The sequence below is a fragment of the Coregonus lavaretus genome (assembly GCF_964263955.1).
Source record: "Coregonus lavaretus genome assembly, chromosome: 23".
NCBI classification, from domain to species: Eukaryota; Metazoa; Chordata; class Actinopteri; order Salmoniformes; family Salmonidae; genus Coregonus; species Coregonus lavaretus.
The window spans coordinates 44,043,269-44,064,988 of record NC_140010.1 but is presented as its reverse complement, the minus strand read 5'-3'; the positions used below and the strand labels follow the sequence as shown (position 1 = coordinate 44,064,988).

Below are 21,720 nucleotides of genomic sequence, written 5' to 3'. Positions count from 1 at the left end.
TGAGAATGATGAAAGGTTTCAAGCAGAGCCATAGATAGATAGATGGATAGATGGCTCTGGTTTCAAGTATTATTTTACATGGGGTAATATACTAAAGTAAATGGTAGTAATGCAAATAGGTCTACTGCCTGCATTTGAAATAAAAGCAGGCAAGCAAATTGATTGATTTGACCCTAACCTTGTTGTGAAATGTAAACCGCATGTACTGAAGGGCTCGCTTTTCTCTTTTTCAGCTGAGGCAGGGATGCATCCGGCATCCATCTGCAGTGAGCCACACTGGATGTGATAAGTTGGCGGGCCTTCTTCTGACCAGTGGGCGTGGCCAATACCTGCAAGCAGCAGGTGTGGGCGCACCCCTTGAGTGGTGGGCGTTGCCAAAGCCCCTCTGCCTTTACTGTCATTTGCTGTGACTGGAGAAGCAACCAGCTAGCTGACTGACCTTTCATTAGTGGGGGGTGCCAGCCCAGCGTGAAGGGCGTGGCCTGTTATGGAGAGCATAAGTGGTAGCAGCGTGGACTCGAGAGCCACCCTTCGGGGCATAAACACCACACCTCTCTCGGCCCGCATAGAGTCTTACGAGGCGAGCGAGAAGAAGTGTATCTCCGATGTCAGGAGGACATTCTGCCTCTTTGTCACCTTTGACCTCCTCTTCATCACCTTGCTCTGGATCATTGAGCTCAATGTAAGTAGTTTTTTTCAATGCGCCATGAAAGTGAATACAGATAAGTGCACTCTGGATATGTGCAAACTCCTGCAATGAGTGTTTTCAGTCCCAATTCAATGACATTATAATGAATCGCTCCTGTTAACTTCTTGCTCCGGTTTAGGGCACACTGTCACTACATGACAGTTGTACCAAGCTGTTGCATTTATCAGGCCCTTTCATAGCTTATTAACGTATTGATAGAGCTCAATATTAACTACTGTAGTTTAAGATTAATGTATCGATGTGTGAATACTTTTTTAACACTACCTTTTGTTACTGGTGACGTGTATCCAAAGGACACTTCATTTAATATAACAGACTTTTAAAAGCTATATTGGTGCACAATTTCTACTTAAAATATCAAAGGCACGCTTTTTGTGGAACGACCCACATATTTTATTGTAGTCCTGCATACAGAGTTTACATAACACTGCCTTTTACTTCTTGAAACGGGTGTATTCATTATGCCGATTTACTCCAAACGGAAACCATTTTGCAACAAAATCGAGAGTTTCTATTGAAAAATTCAGTAAGGTCCCTTCCCTTTTTGTTCCGTTTGGTTCTTAAATGGTTTCCATTGCAAGACGTAATGAATACACTCCTGGTTTCAGTGTCTTTTCACTGTGGGAAAATAACACTTCTCATTGTTAAAAATAGTGGGCCAATTTTAACCAACATTGGCCACTAGATTATTGCCAGCTGATCTCTCCTTAAACCATTAATACATGCTAAAATCACCCGCACAGCTGATCTCAATTGCAACCATCATCCGCCACCGATTTTCCGCTCCATAACACGGATGGCAAATGTACCATTGCAAATCTATTATGACAATTTCTTATCAAATTTTGTCATGTGCCAAATACTACAGGTATAGACTTTACTGTGAAATGCTTACTTATGAACCCTTTCCCAACAATGCAGAGTTAAAGTTTGAAAAAATTGCAAAAGATTTAAGAAAATGGTAACCTAATAAAATAACGAGACCATATACAAGGATTACCGGTACCGAGTTAATGTGCAGGGGTATGAGGTAGTTGAAGTAAGTGAGGTAATATGTACATGTAGGTAGGGGTAAAACGGACTAGGCAATCAGGATAGATAATAAACAGAGTAGCAGCAGCGTGTGTGTGTGTGAGAGAGCGTATCTAGTGTATGTGTGCAGAGTCTTTCCCTCGATCACACCACAGAAAGCAGTGAGCTAGGCTGAAACACCTGCATTTTGGAGCTGCCTTATTCAAGAGACCATGTTTGTATGCGGCTTTATTAACTTAAGGATGATTTTTTAAAAACTTTGTATGCAAACTAATATATAACATCAATTAATGTCAAAATATACAATTATTTTGGGGGGGCTAAACAGGTAGGGCTCTTGAGGGTTCTGCCCCACCTGCCCTGAATGACGGGTCGCCACTGAGGTTATTTTGTAGTTGTATTTTGTCATTTACACTAACTTTCAAAAGTTTGGGGTCACTTAGAAATGTCCTTGTTTTCGGAAGAAAACTTATTTTAATGCTTTTCTTTCGAAAACAAGGACATTTCTAAGTGACCCCAAACCTTTGAACGGTAGTGTACATTAGAGTGTCTAGTTTGAGAAACAGACTCCTCACAGTTTCCTCAACTGGCATATTCATTAAATAGTACCCGCAAAACACCAGTCTCAACGTCAACAGTGAAGAGGCGACTCCGGGATGCTGACCATCTAGGCAGAGTTGCAAAGTATGTAATGTATTTGTCCTCTTGCTCAGTTGTGCACCGGGGCCTCCCACTCCTCTTTCTATTCTGGTTAGAGCCAGTTTGCGCTGTTCTGTGAAGGGAGTAGTACACAGCGTTGTAAAAGATCTTCAGTTTCTTGGCAATTTCTCGCATGGAATAGCCTTCATTTCTCAGAACAAGAATAGACTGATGAGTTTCAGAAGTAAGTTATTTGTTTCTGGCCATTTTGATCCTGTAATCGAACCCACAATTGCTGATGCTCCAGCACAACAGTTTTCATCTAACATAATTGCAAAAAGGTTTTCTAATGATCAATTAGCCTTTTTAAAATGATAAACTTGGATTAGCAAACACAACTTGCCATTGGAACACAGGACTGATGGTTGCTGATAATTGGCCTATGTACGCCTATGTAGATATTCCATTAAGAATCAGCCGTTTCCAGATACAATAGCCATTTACAACATTAACAATGTCTACACTGTATTTCTGATCAATTTGATGTTATTTTAATGGACAAAAAAATTCTTTCGAAAACAAGGACATTTCTAAGTGACCCCAAACTTTTGAACGGTTATGTGTGTGTGTGTGTGTGTGTGTGTGCGTGCGTACACACACACACACACACACACACACACACACACACACACACACACACAGTACCAGTCAAAAGTTTGGACACACCTACTCATTCCAGGGTTTTTCTTTTCTTTTTACTATTTTCTACATTGTAGAATAATAGTGAAGACATCAAAACTATGAAATAACACATATGGAATCATGTAATAACCAAAAAAGTGTTAAACAAATCAAAATATATTTTATATTTGAGATTCTTCAAATTAGCCACCCTTTGCCTTGATGACAGCTTTGCACACTCTTGGCATTCTCTCAACCAGCTTCATGAGGTAGTCACCTGGAATGCATTTCAATTAACAGGTGTGCTTTGTTAAAAGTTAATTGTGGAATTTCTTTCCTTAATGCGTTTGAGCCAATCAGTTGTGTTGTGACAAGGTAGGGGTGGTATACAGAAAATAGCTCCATTTGGTAAAAGACCAAATCCATATTATGGCAAGAACAGCTCAAATAAGCAAAGAGAAACGACAGTCCATCATTACTTTAAGACATAAATGTCAGTCAATCCGGAAAAGTCTCATGAGGACCGCCACAGGAAAGGAGGACCCAGAGTTACCTCTGCTGCAGAGGATAAGCTCATTAGAGTTACCAGCCTCAGAAATTGCAGCCCAAATAAATGCTTCACAGAGTTTAAGTAACAGACACATCTCAACATCAACTGTTCAGAGGAGACTGCGTGAATCAGGCCTTTATGGCCGAATTGCTGCAAAGTAACCACTACTAAAGGACACCAATAAGAAGAGACTTGCTTGGGCCAAGAAACACGAGCAATGGACATTAGAACGGTGGAAATCTGTCCTTTTGGTCCGATGAGTCCAATTTTGAGATTTTTGGTTCCAACCGCCGTGTCTTTGTGAGACGCAGCGTAGGTGAACGGATGATCTTTGCATGTGTGGTTCCACCGTGAAGCATGGAGGAGGAGTTGTGATGGTGTGGGGGTGCTTTGCTGGTGACACTGTCTGTGATTTATTTAGAATTCAAGTCACACTTAACCAGCATGGCTACCACAGCATTCTGCAGCGACACGCCATCCCATCTGGTTTGCGCTTAGTGGGACTATAATTTGTTTTTCAACAGGACAATGACCCAACACACCTCCAGGCTGTGTAAGGGCTATTTGATCAAGAAGGAGAGTGATGGAGTGCTGCATCAGATGACCTGGCCTCCACAATCACCCGACCTCAACCCAATTGAAATGGTTTGGGATGAGTTGGACCGCAAAGTGAAGGAAAAGCAGCCAACAAGTGCTCAGCATATGTGGGAACTCCTTCAAGACTGTTGGAAAAGCATTCCAGGCGAAGCTGGTTGAGAGAATGCCAAGAGTGTGCAAAGCTATCATCAAGGCAAAGGGTGGCTATTTGAAGAATCTCAAATATAAAATATATTTTGATTCGCTTAACACTTTTTTGATTACTACATGATTCCATATGTGTTATTTCATAGTTTTGATGTCTTCACTATTATTATGCAATGTAAAAAATAGTAAAAAAATAAAGAAAAACCGTTGAATGAGTAGGTATGTCCAAACATTTGACTGGTAGTGTATGTATGTATATGTTTTTTTTTTTTTGGGGGGGGGGGGGATACTGTGTATTTATATAGCATTATATGATATATTGCATTTGGAAAAGAGACCTAGGTCTCAATAAAAAAATATTTGATTGCCTGGTTTAATGGACCAATGGAATTATGGCTGTCCCCAACAACACAAACATCTTGGTCGAAAAACGTGTATTTTTCCCTATGTGTTTTTAATAAAATCAACTATATGTCGGCTACTGAGCTTGTCTGATGCTTTAAGCACACTATGATTTTAAATAATCAAGACACACAAATGACTCGAGGGAGCCAGAGAACAAGAGAGCCTAACCAGAATGGGGGAAAAACGGTTCCCGACCCTCCACCAATAAATTGCTGGCCTTTGCAGATTCTGCCATTAAGCTCCTGAAGTTGCCGGTAGGCAATAGGCTCCACCAGGGGTGGAACAGTTTCATTTCATTTATAATAGTCTTTGTATCTCAAAATCATTATCATGTGGTTAATAACAATTCTAAAAGTAACTTCTATTGCCAACTATGTATAAATAGCCTACATAAAGCCAACAAATAAAAACATTGCAGCCTGCAGGTATAAAATGTATTCATTTTAAACATTGTATTAACTACTATCTTGGTTGGGGCCTGAAGCTCCCGCTAGCAAACTTGCAACATTGTATTCATTTTCTGGGCCCTCAGAGTTTCCCGCACCATTGAGCTCCGGACAGACATATCTGTAGGATATTTGCGCAAGGGATAAGAAGTAATCAGGTAGTCCTATTTTTATGACGTTTCCACCGGATCAGAGCATGACGTTTTTATTTTTTTTCCTATCACGCCGAGTGGTTATCGAAAGAGAGCTGGAAAGATTTTTCACATAGGCTAAGTTGAGGAACTATTGTCATTCTCAATGGATTTTTAAAAACAGACTTTGTTCACTTGCTGTTTGAGGTGAAGAAAAAATTACTTTGAGAAGCTCCACAGTGGTGGTGAGTTAAGACAATCAGAAATACTATCAGATCCCCAAATGGGCACATTTATAGGCCTACATTTGCGCCGCAGGCCAGGTAGCCTAGGCCTACTTCTATGTATAATCAGGTGCGCGTCCTTACTCAACATTGACAGGAGCGTTACCAACAAAAGACCAATTAATGAATTAAAAACTCGTAAATGGAATGAAATAAACCAAAACTGTAGCCTAGGTTGTGCGGTCTGCAAACAACGTGTCCACTCTGACAATGACAACAGTAAAATAATGTAATAGTAATATATTGAATGCATTAACATAACATAAAGCCCTAAATGGAATAGTCCCAAAATTGCAAACCCCACCCATCTGACACTCCAGGCAGGCTAGAGAACACTCAAAGTATAGTATTTGAACACCTTTCTGACACACACACCACACACCACACACCACACACACACACACACACACACTTCTTTCCTTACAGGCCTGAAGGATAATCCACACAATCATCTGTGTCCCTGTCCGATTACGAAAATCATATGTCACAAACGTTTCTATCAAATTCTATCAATTTGCTTTGTTTATAACTTCAAGTAGATTAAAATTCAACTCTTGACTTGAGGTTCCCCTTGGGGGCAGAGGTGCTCTGAGGGAAGGGGTGCACCTCTCCTGCCAGTGGGTCCCTCTTCCCACTGATCCCCCTCCAGCCCAGAGAGGACTTCAAGAACATCCTGCTGTCGTCCAAACCGTTGTGATAAAATATAGTGTTTTTATTGAAAACTTCAATGCTGCGGTATTCTAGTAGGAGTGTATACAAGTGTAGTAGTCTGAGTGTAGTTATTTCTGATTAAATGTGTTATCTAACTGCCCCACAATACAAAGTAATAAGGTTGATATAGTAGTATATAAAAGTAATCAGACCAATTATTTTACTACATTTAACTGACTATATTTAAGTAAAACTTGTTAAACTTAAACCACCACAAAAATGCTTACATAGAGGTAAAGCAAGTCCCACAATTTTATTTCATTTAAAATGACCATCTTATTTTCGCAGAAGAGTACCCTCGACGTAGGCATAATTTGGCTTAATTGTCTGCAATTAAACGTGTTAACTAAATCATCATAGTTGACAGGATACATTTACAGTCTAAACAGTCTAATTTTATTTCAGTTGTAATGTCACATTCTTCCACTTTATTTTTATTTTTATATTTTGTTCCTGATAGGATGTTTCATCATTGGGGTGGGAGTAGTGGCCATTTACCATGCCATTTCTGCTGTCTAGTATTAAGGCGGCTTGACATCGTAACAGCGTCAGATCAGCTTGTCTACTAGTTTTAGTCCGCTGTTTTTTTCGTTGCAACCAGGGTTATTTTAGCTCGGAGCGCCGCGTAATCTCCCATTAGTAGCGTGTTAAGAAATACAGCGGTAACCTGCAGGTAAGACGCAGGTTCCGCGTCTTTGTTGCAATCAGGCCAGTGTTCCTGTTTGAATCAGGTTAAGGTTGAGCTTATCAATGACAGGGTTATCATTAGGGCTCGTAATGGAAAATGAAAATTAGCTTTTGTTATTGGAAAAGTCCAGATAGTCCCTCCCTGTTTCAGTCTGTTTGCTTCCATTTCCTTTTGAGTATCTTGGCATAGTAATAATGAATTTATGGTTATGCAAACACAACTTTGAGACAGGGCCCTGCAGGTGGAAGTGTTTTTTACTACAGGACAACCTGTCTGTACCAGTTTCTACACTATGACCCTTTTGACCTTTTTTTAAAATAGTAACACACATAGACTTATCTCAGGCTTTTCAATCTATGAATGAACTGATATCACCTTGTTCATGTAATATTTACTCCCTCTGTCTCTGGAGTAACATTTTGACCTGTTGATCAACTACATTGCCAATGCCAACACAATTGTTAGTCGTTACAGAAATGCATGCCAATCACGGATAACAATATAATTAGTGGAAATATGGCGTCAATAGCAAGTCGCATGATTTTAAAGGGGGAACATTGAAAATGTTTGGTATTTTAAGAATTAATTGAATCGATATGACAAGTTAATTCGATGTATTGACTACAGATTTGGGTATGTTGCATCGGTCTTATCTGTTAAATCCATTCCTTTTGTTTTTGTCTTCATAGGTGAACGGAGGGATCGAGAAGCGGCTCGATAAGGAGGTTCTACACTATGACTACCACGCCTCATTCTTCGACATATTTGTAAGTCCAGTATGCTATCTCTTTGCTCAGTCAGAGTACAGTGCTCATTTGTTATCCAGATCAGGCAGAAATGATGATGTAAATTGCGACTGAATCTCTCTCTTTCCCTAGCTCCTGGCTGTGTTACGGTTTGCAGCCCTAATCTTGGCCTATGCAGTGTGTAAACTGCGTCACTGGTGGGCCATAGCGGTAGGTGAACCGTCCTATGCCTCAAACACATTTTCACATTTGCTACACTAGAGGGCGCTGTTGCTCTTCTAGTAACAAGTCCTGGCTAGGTCCTGTGTTACGTATTCATTGTGCCTGTTTTCAGTCGAGCAATGAATCGAATAGACAGTAATTGCATGGCAACACATTTCCTGTTAGTCTTTCATTAGTCCACTTATGATGCTGTGCCATATTTTATTTTCATGATTTCATTTTTACGGATGTAATAATGTATTTAATGCCAACTACAAAAAGTAATTGTTTACTGATCCATGTCTTTCCATCACAGATAACCACAGCAACCACAAGTGCTTTCCTGATCGCAAAAGTCATTTTATCAAAGGTATGCTTTTATTACAGTAGATCTGACATAATTTTAACAGGAAAAATGAAAATGGATTTCATCAATTGAATACAATAGGAGAGATATGCATTACGTCTTCTCTCTGACATATTTGAAGGATGGTAAGATGTTTAGATTTTTCATGTTTTAATTGAGAATCGAATAATGTAAGCATTGCTGTAGGACCTGGTGTTGGTGCATGTCAGTGTTTTTGTCAGTATGCAAGTAACAAATATGTTTGCTTATGTGTTTTTTGGTATATGAACTAAGAGCAAGTCAGATTGAAATGTAATAGTTTTTTGTGTTTGTCTGCGTGTTCCAGCTCCTTTCCCAGGGGGCCTTTGGGTACCTGCTGCCCATCATCTCTTTCATCCTGGTCTGGATAGAGACGTGGCTACTAGACTTTAAGGTCCTACCTCAGGAGGCAGACGATGAGAACAGTGAGTATGAGAAACTCTCCCGTCGCACTCCTATGGTGCGTCCCAATAATATCTCCTTTCTCCTGAAGTGTACACCCCTTCACCACTTCCCACAAATCTAAAAGCATTGGATTGGTGGAGGCATGGGCTACAGGGAGTCTTCACCATGTTTATGAACAGTCATTTCCTTTCAAATCAGGAAATGAAAGGGAAGTGAACAAGTACACACTTTGGGAGGAAGAGAGATAATTGGGACGTAGCCCTAGACAATCTTCTAAATTGACTTTATTGATTCACGCTCACAGTTTACAGAAACTGAAGAAATATAGAATTTACATCATAAAAATTTAATATAAAAACACATGTAGAACACATGGGTTACATATCCTTTTGTCTTGATTGGAGTCATTGTATTGTTAAAAGATGATAAAAAAAAAACATTTAAGAGCTCAAATTATTGTAGTGGGTCTCTTTTGACAAACAAACTTGCAATTCTGCTGTTTTCCTTCACCGCATTCAGCGAAACATGACCGCATCTGTATATGCAGTGCATTCGGAAAATATTCAGACCCCTTTACTTTTTCCACATTCTGTTACGTTACAGCCTTATTCTAAAATGGATTAAATAAAACATGTTGTCATCAATCTACACAAAATACCCCATAACGACAAAGCGAAAACAGGTTTTTAGAAATTGTAGCAAATTAATAAAAAAAACTAAAACACAAATACTTTATTTACATAAGTATTCAGACATTTTGCTATGAGACTCGAAATTGAGCTCAGGTGCATCCTGTTTCCATTGATCATCCTTGAGATATTTCTACAACTTGATTGGAGTCCACCTGTGGTAAATTCAATTGATTGGACATGATTTGGAAAGGCACACACCTGCCTATATAAGGTCCCACAGTTGACAGTGCATGTCAGAGCAAAAAACAAGCCATGAGGTTGAAGGAATTGGCCGTAGAGCTCCAAGACAGGAGTGTCGAGGCACAGATCTGGGGAAGGGTACCAAAACATTTCTGCTGCATTGAAGGTCCCCAAGAACACAGAGGCCTCCATCATTCTTAAATGGAAGAAGTTTGGAACCACCAAGACTCTTCCTAGAGTTGGCCGCCCAGCCAAACTGAGCAATCGGGGGAGAAGGGCCTTGGTCAGGGAGGTGACCAAGATCCCGATGGTCACTCTGACAGAGCTTCACAGTTCCTCTGTGGAGATGGGAGAACCTTCCAGAAGGACAACCATCTCTGCAGAACTCCACCAATCAGGCCTTTATGGTAGAGTGGCCAAACGGAAGCCACTCCTCAGTAAAAGGCACATGACAGCCCGCTTGTAGTTTGCCAAAAGGTACTTAAAGGATGCAGACCATGAGAAACAAGATTCTCTGGTCTGATGAAACCAAGATTGCCTGAATGCTAAGCGTCACGTCTGGAGGACACCTGGCACCATCCCTACGGTGAAGCATGGTGGTGGCAGCATCATGCTATGGGGATGTTTTTCAGCGGCAGGAACTGGGAGACTAGTCAGGATCGAGGGAAAGATGAACGGAGCAAAGTACAGAGAGATCCTTGATGAAAACCTCCTCCAGGGCGCTCAGGACCTCAGACTGGGATGAAGGTTCACCTTCCAACAGGACAACAACCCTAAGCACACAGCCAAGACAACGCAGGAGTGGCTTCTGGTCAAGTCTCTGAATGTTCTTGAGTGACCCAGCCAGAGCACGGACTTGAACCCGATCAAACATCTCTGGAGAGACGATCTGCAGAGGAGAATGGGAGAAACTCCCCAAATGCAGGTGTGCCAAGCTTGTAGCATCATACCCAAGAAGACTCAAGGCTGTAATCGCTGCCAAAGGTGCTTCAACAAATTACTGAGTAAAGGGTCTGAATACTTATGTAAATGTGTTTTTTCAGTTTTAAATGTTTAACAAATTTGCACAAAATAATTTGTCGTTATGGGGTATTGTGTGTAGATTGATGAGGGGGGAAAAAAACAATTTAATCAATTTTAGAATAAGGCTGTAACGTAACAAAATTTTGAAAAAGTCAAGAGGTCTGAATACTTTCCGAATACTTCAGAAAGTATTCATACCCCTTGACTTATTCCATATTTTGTGTTGCAGCCTGAATTCAACATGGATTAAGTTGTTTGTTTTTCTCACCCATCTACACACAATACCCCATAACGACAAAGTGAAAACATGTTTTTAGAAATGGTAGCAAATTTATTGAAAATGAAATGCAGAAATATCTAATTTACATAAGCATTCACACCCCTGAGTCAATACATTTTAGAATCACCTTTGGCAGGGATTACAGCTGTGAGTCTTTCTGGGTAATTACTTGATAGCCATTTTCAAGTCTTGCCATAGATTTTCAAGCCGGTTTTAAGTCAAAACTGTAACTAGGCCAATCGGGAACATTCAATGTCGTCTTGGTAAGTAACTCCTGTGTATATTTGGCTTTGTGTTTTGTCCTGCTGAAAGGTGTATTTGTCTGTTGGAAAGCAGACTGAACCAGATTTTCCTCTAGGATTCTGCCTGTGCGTAGCTCTATTCCGTTAATGTTTACTCCTGAACTTATTTAGGCTTGCCATAACAAAGGGATTGAATACTTATCGGCTCAAGACATTTCAACTTTTCATTTTTAATTCCTTTGTAAAAATGTCGAAAAACATAATTCCACTTTGACATTATGGGTGTATTGTGTGTAGGCCAGTGACACAACATCTCCATTTTAAATACAGGCTGTAACACAAAAAAATGTGGAAAAGTCAAGCGGTGTGAATACTTTCTGAAGGCACTATACAAGTGATACTATGTTGTTACAGTGACACTTATGTGTCATCATTGTGTTTTCATCCCATCAGGATTTCTTTCTATAATGGACGCCCCTGAAAGGGCCCCCTTCATGCACCCAGGACCACTTTCAGATGGGCAGTTCTACTCCCCGCCCGAGTCTGTGGCAGGTGAAAGCCCAAACAGATGTTCCTTTGTGTGGGAATCTAAGGTTTAAACTGACATTTTACGGGCCTGTATGTGGCGAATGTTGTAGCTATTTAAGCTGTGTTTAATCTCTTTGTGGGATTCACAGTGTATAAGTATCTTTTAAACAACATCAACGAGCAATTTCGTTTTGGCACCAACGACTGGTATGACAAATATTAGAGAAGCTCTCTGGCAACCAAGACACAGTAGAGCCGTATGAAGTGTCATCAGAATAATATCTCGTATCTGTATACTCTGAAACAATATCACCATGCAGTGACACGTGTCATTTTCAAATCCATTTATTGCACAGCTTATTTAAACTATTTCCTGTGTCTGTGTGTGTTTTGGTATTTTCTTAATCTATTCAATTTTTTTGTGCTTGCTCCGTTTGTAGATTCGGATGAGGAGCTGCTGGATGACAAATGCGACCCGGAGAAGGCTCTTATTTAGCAGGTAGCTATACTGTCTGTACCACTCAAACTAATGAGGCAAACTAATTAGGCGTCTTGAAGATAACTGAATAAAATCGATGGTCTTTTGGTGTCTAGAATAGTGCATATAATAGGTAGGATTTATTTAGAGTGTTATAAATAAGTGCTTCTAACACTCCAGCGTTATGGATGTTACATTTGCACGCAAAATCACAACTTTGTGTCTATAGTACCATTTTAGGGCATTGGTATTCAAACTTTTTCAGCGGGGACCCCACCCCAGATCTAATGACACTACCTTAAAATCTGTACATTTTCTCAATAAAATTGTATTTAGTTAATTATCTTTCTCAAATCTGTACTCAATTATTTTAGTTCCTAAATTATTATTATTTGATTTTTTTGGGGCGACCCAACTGCAGTTCCCCCACACCCCGACTTTGACTACCACTGCCTTAAGGCGTCTGCATGCTTCCCAGCCGAAACAGTTCGGAAGAGTTCGTGCATATATTATGATTACATTTTGTGACGTTTTTGTTCGTTTTGTACTTCGGTAAGGTTTTTTTAGGCTGTTTGGGCACACACATTTTTTTCTCAAGGCCAGCCGAAGTTCGGGAGCCGACGTGTACGCCCCTTCGTCCGAGCTTTGTCAGTGGTAGGGATTCTTCAATAAAGTCTTTGTCATTCAACGAGAGATGGCTTGTTTTCATGCACATTTTTTCATTGAGAAATACTGCACCAAACATCTTAGATGTAGAATTGCACGACTACGATCTCATTGGTAAAAACTTCAAAATTAATGACAGATTTCTTGAGTTATCAACTGGTTATGGCGTCTTGAAATTGACAAATAGTACTATTTGCAGCTTTTATTCGCCTTTTTCAAGAGAAGGTATTTTAAGGGAGTATGCGAGCACACTCGTCCGGTTCGCCTAGCAGACTTTGGCTGGCCACCAGCCGAACTGAAGCATGCTGACGCCTTTAGGGGGAGTGTATACCCAAAAAAGCAAACTTCTAAAATATTGGTATGTTGGAGAAATAAAGCAAATGAGAAGCATTATGGATGTTACATGAAATAGACAAGCTTTTTGGGGAGACTGAACATATAAGCAAAAGTCTGTGCGTTGCTAAGTCTTAGGTCAAAACATGGATAGCCATTCTCAAAGAATTCAAAAACGATAATATAGAAATATTGCTATTTCCATTATTACGTTAGAGAGCAAAAACGACCATTAAGGATGTTAGTCTGAAATCATAAAATCTATCATAACGCATTTGTCATTTGCAATGTTTTTAAAAAGACAGCATTAGGCATAGTACCTGCATAATTATTTATTATATTATTTATAATTACAGTTAGCCTGAATAATACACACAGCGAGACTCCACACCACATAGGTTATTTTTCTCTCTCTTTATAAATATCTAAATGACCCTTTACCAGTTGATTGTAGACCCAAAGATAAGCGTTTTTTTTGTATGAAATATTGTAACAATATGCAAATGAGGCATGTGCCTATACTGCCAATCCATTTTTCTGGACACTGGATGAAATCAGTATATTTTGGGGGGCTTTCATTTGAAAAAGACACTCCAGGACTATTCACAGTTAGTTGATAAGCACTCTTCTCATCTTTCTATCTAAAAACATTGTACTGCCATGTATGAGAAATCAATTTCAGCATATAGTTTCCAAGATAATCTTAGCTAGAACACATCATTTTCAAGATATCAACAATTGCGTCAGTAAAAGTATGAAGAATATATCTTGGAACAAGCACACAAAATGTGGTGAATGCACAAGCTTCTGAAGCTAAGATATGATGCATCAATATCCATCACATCCACAACCGTTATGGATCTCATAACGCTGAAAATGGATACTAAAATTGAAAAGAGAGAAACTAATTACAGACCATATAAAACATTGATGAATGAAAGTTAGCTTTACAGAGGAAGTTTCAAGATCAGATGTAAGGTGCATGTTTTACAAAAACTTTTCCTAAAAAACGTTATGTTACATTGCCTGTAAAATCCCCATCAAAATCCGCCAATTTAAGATAGATGTTTTTTATTATTATTATTTGTTTTGCTCTACGACCCCCACACGTGTCAGGGGACTTGTCTGAAGTCTGTTTGTAGCGTCCGAACCTTCTCTTTCCATGACATACACTGACCAGGTGAATCCAGGTGAAAGCTATGATCCCTTATTGATGTCACCTGTTAAATCCACTTCAATCAGTGTAGATGAAGGAGAGGAGATGGGTTAAAGAAAGATTTTTAAGCCTTGAGACAATTGAGACATGGATTGTGTATGTGTGCCAATCAGAGGGTGTATGGGCAAGACAAAATAGTTAAGTGCCTTTGAACGGGGGGTATGGTAGTAGGTGCCAGGCGCACCGGTTTGAGTGTCAACTGCAACGCTGCTGGAGTTTTGACGCTCAACAGTTTCCTGTGTGTATCAAGAATGGTCCACCACCCAAAGGACATCCAGCCAACTTGACACAACTGTGGGAAGCATTGGAGTCAACAGGGCCAGCATCCCTGTGGAACACTTTCGACACCTTGTAGTCCATGCCCTGACAAATTGAGGCTGTTCTGAGGGCAAAGGCGGGGGTGCAACTCAGTATTAGGAAGGTGTTCCTAATGTTTTGTACACTCAGTGTAAATTGTATGCGTAAAGAAATTGGGAAATTATATTATTTTATACCACAGTTGCTCAGAGAAAGAGATTGTGTTTAACAAGTAATAAAACAAAATCTCAAAAAGGTAAAGGTCAAAATGATTGCCACCCCAGTTTTCAATACTCCGGCACCTTCCCCTTGTGAGGATATTGGAACTGATCCTTTTTCTAAAATGTTTTATGAGATTGGAAAACAAATTAGGAGGGATCTTAGACCATTCCTCCATACATAATCTTTCCAGATCATTGATACTTCGTCTGCGCTTATGGACTGCCCTTTTCAATCAAACCACAGGTTTTCAATGGGGTTCAAGTCCAGAGATTGATATGGCCATTGCAAAATGTTGATTTTGTGGTCAGTTAACCATTTCTTTGTGGATTTTGATGTGTGCTTGGGGTAATTCTTTTTGCTGGAAGATCCACTTGCGGCCAAATTTCAGCCTCCTGGCAGAGGCAACCAGGTTTTTGGCTAAAATGTCCTGGTACTGGGTAAAGTTCATTTTGTCGTTGACCTTAACAAGGGGCCCAGGACCAGTGGAAGCAAAGTAGCCCCATAACATCAAAGGTCCACCACCATATTTTACAGTAGGTATGAGGTACTTTTCTGCATATGTATTCTTCTTTCGACGTCAAACCCGCCACTGGTGTGTGTGGCCAAAGAGCTCTATTTTCATGTCATCTGACCATATCACCGGTTCCAATCCAAGTGCCAGTGCCGTTTAGCAAACTCCAGGTGTTTACGTTTGTTGGATGACATGAACATTTAGCTCTTTGGCTATGCACACCAGTGGTGGGTTTGGTGTTGAAAGAAGGATACATATGCAGAAAAGTACCTCATACTTACTGTAAAATATGGTGGTGGATCTTTGATGTTATAGGGCTATTTTGCTTCCACTGGTTAAGGTTAACGGCGTAATAAACTTTACCCAGTACTAGGATATTTTAGCCAAAAACCTGGTTGCCTCTGCCAGGAGGCTGAAACTTGGCCACAAGTGGATCTTGCGGCCAAGTTTCGTATACAATAATATAATTTAATATAGCAATATAGTATACAATATAGCTCAGTATTTGTATTATTTATTTTATTTTTTTGCAAATCTTTATCAAGGGTGCCAAGAATTTAGGATCTGACTGTATATGTGTGAAAAACACCCCCCACCTTTTGCCCTCAGAACAGCCTCAATTCGTCGGGGCATGGACTCTACAAGGTGTCAAACGTTCTACTGGGATGCTGGCCCATGTTACCTCCAATATTTCCCGCGGTTGTCAAGTTGGCTGAATGTCCTTTGGGTAGTGAACCAACCTTGGGGGAAACTGTTGAGCGTGAAAAACCCAGCAGTGTTGCAGTTCTAGACTCAAACCGGTGGGCCTGGCACCTACTACCATACTCTGTTCAAAGGCACTTAAATCTTTTGTCTTGCCCATTCACCTTCTGAATGGCACACATACACAATCCATGTCTCAATTGTCTCCAAGGCTTAAAAATCATTCTTTAACCTGTATCTTCATCTACACTAATCAAAGTGGATTTAACAAGTGACATCAATAAGGGATCATAGCTTTCACCTGGATTCACCTGGTCAGTCAGTCATGGAAAGAGCAGGTGTTCCTCATGTGTATATACACTCAGTGGCCAGTTTATTAAGTACACCACCCCGTTCACAAAAATTGTTTGCTCCTACGGACAGTGAGTCACGTGCTATATAAAGCAGGCAGACTGGCATCGAGGCATTCAGTTACTGTTCGATTGAATGTTAGAATGGGCAAAATGAGTACCTAAGCGACTTTGAATGTGATATCATCGTCGGTGTCAAGCGCGCTGGTTCCAGTATCTCAAAAACGTCCGGCCTCCTGGGCCTTTCACGCACGATGGGTTTACCGAGAAGGGTGCGACAAACAAAAAACATCCAGTCAGCGGCAGCCCTGTGGGCAAAAACAGCTCGTTGATGAGAGGTCGAAGGAGAATTGCAAGAATCTTGCAAGCTAACAGGCAGGCCACAAACGGGCAAATAACGGTGGTGTGTAGATTGGCATCTCGGAACGCACAACTCGTCGGTCCTTGTCACGGATGGGCTATTGCAGCAGACAACCACAACAGGTTCCACTCCTATCAGCTAAAAACAAGAAGCGGCTCCAGTGGGCATGCGAACACCAACACTGGACAATTGCCTGGTCCGACAAATCCCGGTTCCTGATGCTTCATGCTGAGTCAGGATTTGGCATAAGCAGCATGAGTCCATGGCCCCATTAAGCCTGGTGTCAACGGTACAGGCTGGTGACGGTGGTATAATGGTGTGGGGAATGTTTTCCTGGCACATGTTAGGTCCCTTGATACCAATTGAGCAACGTTTCCATGCCCTGAAGAATTCAGGCTGTTCTGGAGACAAAGGGTGGTCCGACCCGGTACTAGATAGGTGTACCTAATAAACTGGCCCCTTAGTGTATGTGTAAATATATAAGCCGAATGATAATGTTGACATGAAAATACTTCCATAATACTGTATTTTTAGGACAGTATTTCTGGTTTGATGTAGGTCATAATAGAATTGCTGTTTTGCTTGCTTATAACATGCTTTGTTTTTTTTGTTTTTGAGAAGTACCAGTGGGAGGTGAATCACGTTTGAAGATTCACAACTTTGAGTGACTGCATCCAAAGTTACCCAAGTGCTCACAGCTGCTGCCCCATCTAACCATGGGGGAAGACAGCCTTACAACCACTGCATGTTCTATATCCCTCCACTGAGAGATCTTTATTCCTAAGCCAATCACCCTCTACACACCTGCTTCATATCCCTTCGCCTCTTCACTCAAGCTTCCAAACAGTTGTTTTTAAAGAACTGAGTACATACTGTTAGTTTTTTTTGTTGCCAGATATAAACAAGATCCTGATGTGCTTATTCTTGTGTCTCTTGCTGATATGTTTAGAAGCTCCGTGGCTCCAAAATCAGTTCAGAATTTGACTGAGAAGTCAGCATGTGCAGTGTGTGCCAATTTCAAGTGTGAACACTGGGCTGTTGAGCCCTAAAGATGGCACTTGAATATAAATAGATTGCTTAATATCAATAGAACATATGTTCAGAGTAAACTCCTTTAGACCGCTGTCAAGGGGGGAAAATAGAATAGACTACATAACCAACACAGCTGTGCCTGCATATGTAAAAACTTCAGTCCGTAATCTAAATATGTCCGAATGCATGACTTTGGGAACTCAATGAATGGGAATGGAACAAATTGTATACAGTATACTTTTTAATCACTGGAAAGTGTTATACCGTTTTGTTTTCTAAACTGACATTTTGGAAGGATAAGGGCATTGTTAGCCCGGAAACTTCTTAGTAAACTTTCCACTTGGCTTTGCAAAATGTATCAATATACAAATAAAAAATGTCAGAATAAATTTTACATGAATTCATATTAGAGTTCAACACTGCTATCTTTCACACCACCTGGACGTTTCATACTTTAATCAAAATGTCTGCAATCATTCACATCTGCATGTTATGTTTTCAAGTGAACCGTCCGAGAGCTTTTTATGCAGAAGCAGACTAATGGAGGTGGTGCTCTTACCATTGTGAATGCAGTTCCACACATGGGAATACGCAAACAAATAGCTAACAGAGGGAACCGTTTCATGTAGTGGTTAACTAACAGGAGTTGTGTTAGCATGAATTAATATAACTCCCACCATTTCTATTCACCATGACAGGACTATGAAAATGGCAATAAAATATGTCAAAAACATGTTTCCTCAGACTATCACAATCACGGATCCCAGTTGTGTGTACATGTCACCATGGAAATAACATAGGTTGGATGTAGATTTTACATTGAAATGTATCTTTGATAACCTTTGTTATTAGGTTCACCTCTGAAAATGTACTTGTGTTGGCATGTAATGCTCTTAACTTGCATTCATAATTAGTGTATGCTGATTCATGGACCTGTAATCAAGAATTTCAATGCGATCAGCGGTAGATCCGCGTAATAGTGCGCTTAACATTTAAAAGTAATTTCCGATTGAGCCGAAATACAGTTTACAGCACTTACCGTGAATGCAGTTTCCGTGAACACGGGAACATTGGCTTTTTATAAAAGGTGCATGCTGTAGCCGACAATGCGCAATCGGATTGAATCCCGGCCCTAGCGTTTTATTGAATACCCACTAAAGAGAGTATAGTCTTATTCAATACAGTCAAATAATAAGGTTCACCGTTCAAGACACCAAGTTCATTTTCACAGTGGCAAGCCTGTGTGCATTTAGGAAGCAACGGTTACTTAACACATTTGATCAAGATTTACATTGCTTGTCAATTCAATTAAGCAATAATGTGTATCTAGCTTTTTATGAGTGTTATTTGTTTTACTTGTCTTTGTATTTCGTTTTTTGTATGATAAATGTTTTGTTAATGATCGTATTATATACAGTACCAGTCAAAAGTTTGGACACACCTACTCATTCAAGGGTTTTTCTTTATTTGTATTATTTTCTACATTGTAGAATAATAGTGAAGACATTAAAACTATGAAATAACACATGGAATCCTGTAGTAACCAAAAAAGTGTTAAACAAATCAAAATATATTTTAGATTTTAGATTCTTCAAAGTAGCCACCCTTTGCCTTGATGAAAGCTTTGCACACTCTTGGCATTCTCTCAACCAGCTTCACGAGGTAGTCACCTGGACTGTATTTCAATTAACAGGTGTGCCTTGTTAAAAGTTAATTGTGGAATTTATTTCCTTAATGCGTTTGAGCCAATCAGTTGGGTTGTGACAAGGTAGGGGTGGTATACAGAAGATAGCCCTATTTGGTAAAAGACCAAGTCCATATTATGGCAAGAACAACTTTTTACTGGTACTGTATGTTCTGTTTATGCATTTCATTAGATTTTAATAAAATAAAACATTTGCACGTATTGTTAAAGGGCCTTCTTTGGGAGGTGTGGAGAGAATTTTTTATGACATTTCAGTAGCACTTTACATTACATCACAGAATAAATGGGTAATAACATGATAATAATGAACATTTACATAAATAATTACTCCAGCTCTGATTTCATTTGATTTCTGTGTAATTTGATTGTTTCAAGGTAAAATGTAAACAATCTTGTTTTGCATAGGCCTACAATTCTACAAATGTATGAACCATAAGCTCTCGTTATGGGGTTTTAAGTAGCCTTTATTTTCTATAATGATAACATTTTTCTCATACAAAACAGCACGGAATTGTACAGAACCATTTTTGTTGTAACTTTTCTTTCACGAAGGCAGCGATTATTAAACCCATCCCCATCTGAAAATATTTGTTTATTTTGAGCAAGGGAAATGTCACTCTTCATACAAGCCGTATCAATGTATTAAAAAAATATCAATGATTTCACTGATAGACCAATTTATCTTCAACTGTAAGTGCTGTTATTGTGACGTGGCAACGTCTAGGAGCAACAATGGTTTAGCCGCGAAGTGGTATGCCACACAAGCTCAGAACGGGACCGCCAATTGCTAAAGCGTGTAAAAAATAGTCTGTCCTTGGTTGCAACACTCACACCGAGTTCCAAACTGCCACTGGAAACAACGTCAGCACAAGAACTGTTCGTCGGGAGTGATGAATCACGCTTCACCATCTGGCAGTCCAATGGTCTAATCTGGGTTTGGCAGATGCCAGGAGAACGCTACCTGCCCCAATGCATAGTGCCAACTGTAAAGTTTGGTGGAGGAGGAATAATGGTCTGGGGCTGTTTTTCATGGTTTGGGCTAGGCCCCTTAGTTCCAGTGAAGGGAAATCTTAACGCTACAGCATACAATTACATTCTAGACAATTCTATGCTTCCAACATTGTGGCAACAGTTTGGGGAATGCCCTTTCCTGTTTCAGCATGACAATGCCCCCGTGCACAAAGCAAGATCCATACAGAAATGGTTTGTCTAGATTGGTGTGGAAGAACTTGACTGGCCTGCACAGAGCTCTGACCTCAACCCCATCAAACACCTTTGGGATGAATTGGAACGCCGACTGCGAGCCAGGCCTAATCGCCCAACATCAGTGCCCAACCTCACTAATGCTCTTTTGGCTGAATGGAAGCAAGTCCCGGCAACAATGTTCCAACATCTAGTGGAAAGCCGTCCCAGAAGAGTGAAGGCTGTTATAGCAGCAAAGGGGGGACCAACTCTATATTAATGCCCATGATTTTGGAATGAGAGGTTCGATGAGCAGGTGTCCACATACCTTTCGTCATGTAGTGTATTTTGGGTTCTGGTGAGGTATGACAGTTGAACTAAGGCCTAGATTCAATCAGATCAAGTGTTAACCGGTCTGGTGATACTGATTGTTTGTCGGCACTGGTGATTTGTTTACATAGCAGGTTAGGATAATTAACGTAGCAGCTTATGATAATAAGGTTCAGGTAAGGAAAAGGGTTAGGCTTAGCTAAAATGCTACAACTGTTATTATTGACGCTACAACTAGATGGAGCTGTACTGGTAGCCACAACTGTACAAACCATCAGTCTTGACAAACCATCAGTATCATAACACTGGCGATAGCCGACACCTGCATAGCTGATGTTTTGGGTGTGTCATAGGTGTAACTGCGTTGGAGCTGTCAAATCGGTGAGCAGCTGCTCGTCTGGTCATTGTCACGAAGCCACACCCGTCCAACTTGCGTAAGAAGTTCAGAATGAGAAAGTGTAGGCTATATAGAAATAATGACACTCAAATTGAATACCATTAAACAAAATAATAAGAATTTATATTAGGCTAATCGAGGTGTAGATAACAACACACATTCGATTGTTCGAACTTGTAACAAGGCTGCATGGGGTTATTACTAACGTGACTCGGGGCATCCAATGGCAATGTCTG

At 40.2% G+C, this 21,720-nt stretch overlaps 1 protein-coding gene across 2 annotated transcripts in view; it reads left to right on the top strand.

Annotated features, from left to right (window-relative positions):
* stard3nl (STARD3 N-terminal like) overlaps positions 1-20,154 on the top strand; it is a 28,610-nt gene extending 8,456 nt beyond the window's left edge. Inside the window, exons 2-9 of one of the 2 annotated variants that reach the window (XM_084139734.1) lie at positions 234-682; positions 7,710-7,787; positions 7,899-7,976; positions 8,284-8,337; positions 8,660-8,777; positions 11,628-11,726; positions 12,143-12,201; positions 17,457-20,154. In XM_084139734.1, the coding sequence (XP_083995860.1) occupies positions 488-682; positions 7,710-7,787; positions 7,899-7,976; positions 8,284-8,337; positions 8,660-8,777; positions 11,628-11,726; positions 12,143-12,198 (678 nt within the window). In that variant the 5' untranslated portion in view covers positions 234-487 and the 3' untranslated portion in view covers positions 12,199-12,201; positions 17,457-20,154. The remainder of the gene's footprint in view (positions 1-233; positions 683-7,709; positions 7,788-7,898; positions 7,977-8,283; positions 8,338-8,659; positions 8,778-11,627; positions 11,727-12,142; positions 12,202-17,456) is intronic. The other variant, XM_084139735.1, reaches the window with a different exon arrangement.
* Positions 20,155-21,720: the final 1,566 nt, after the last annotated feature.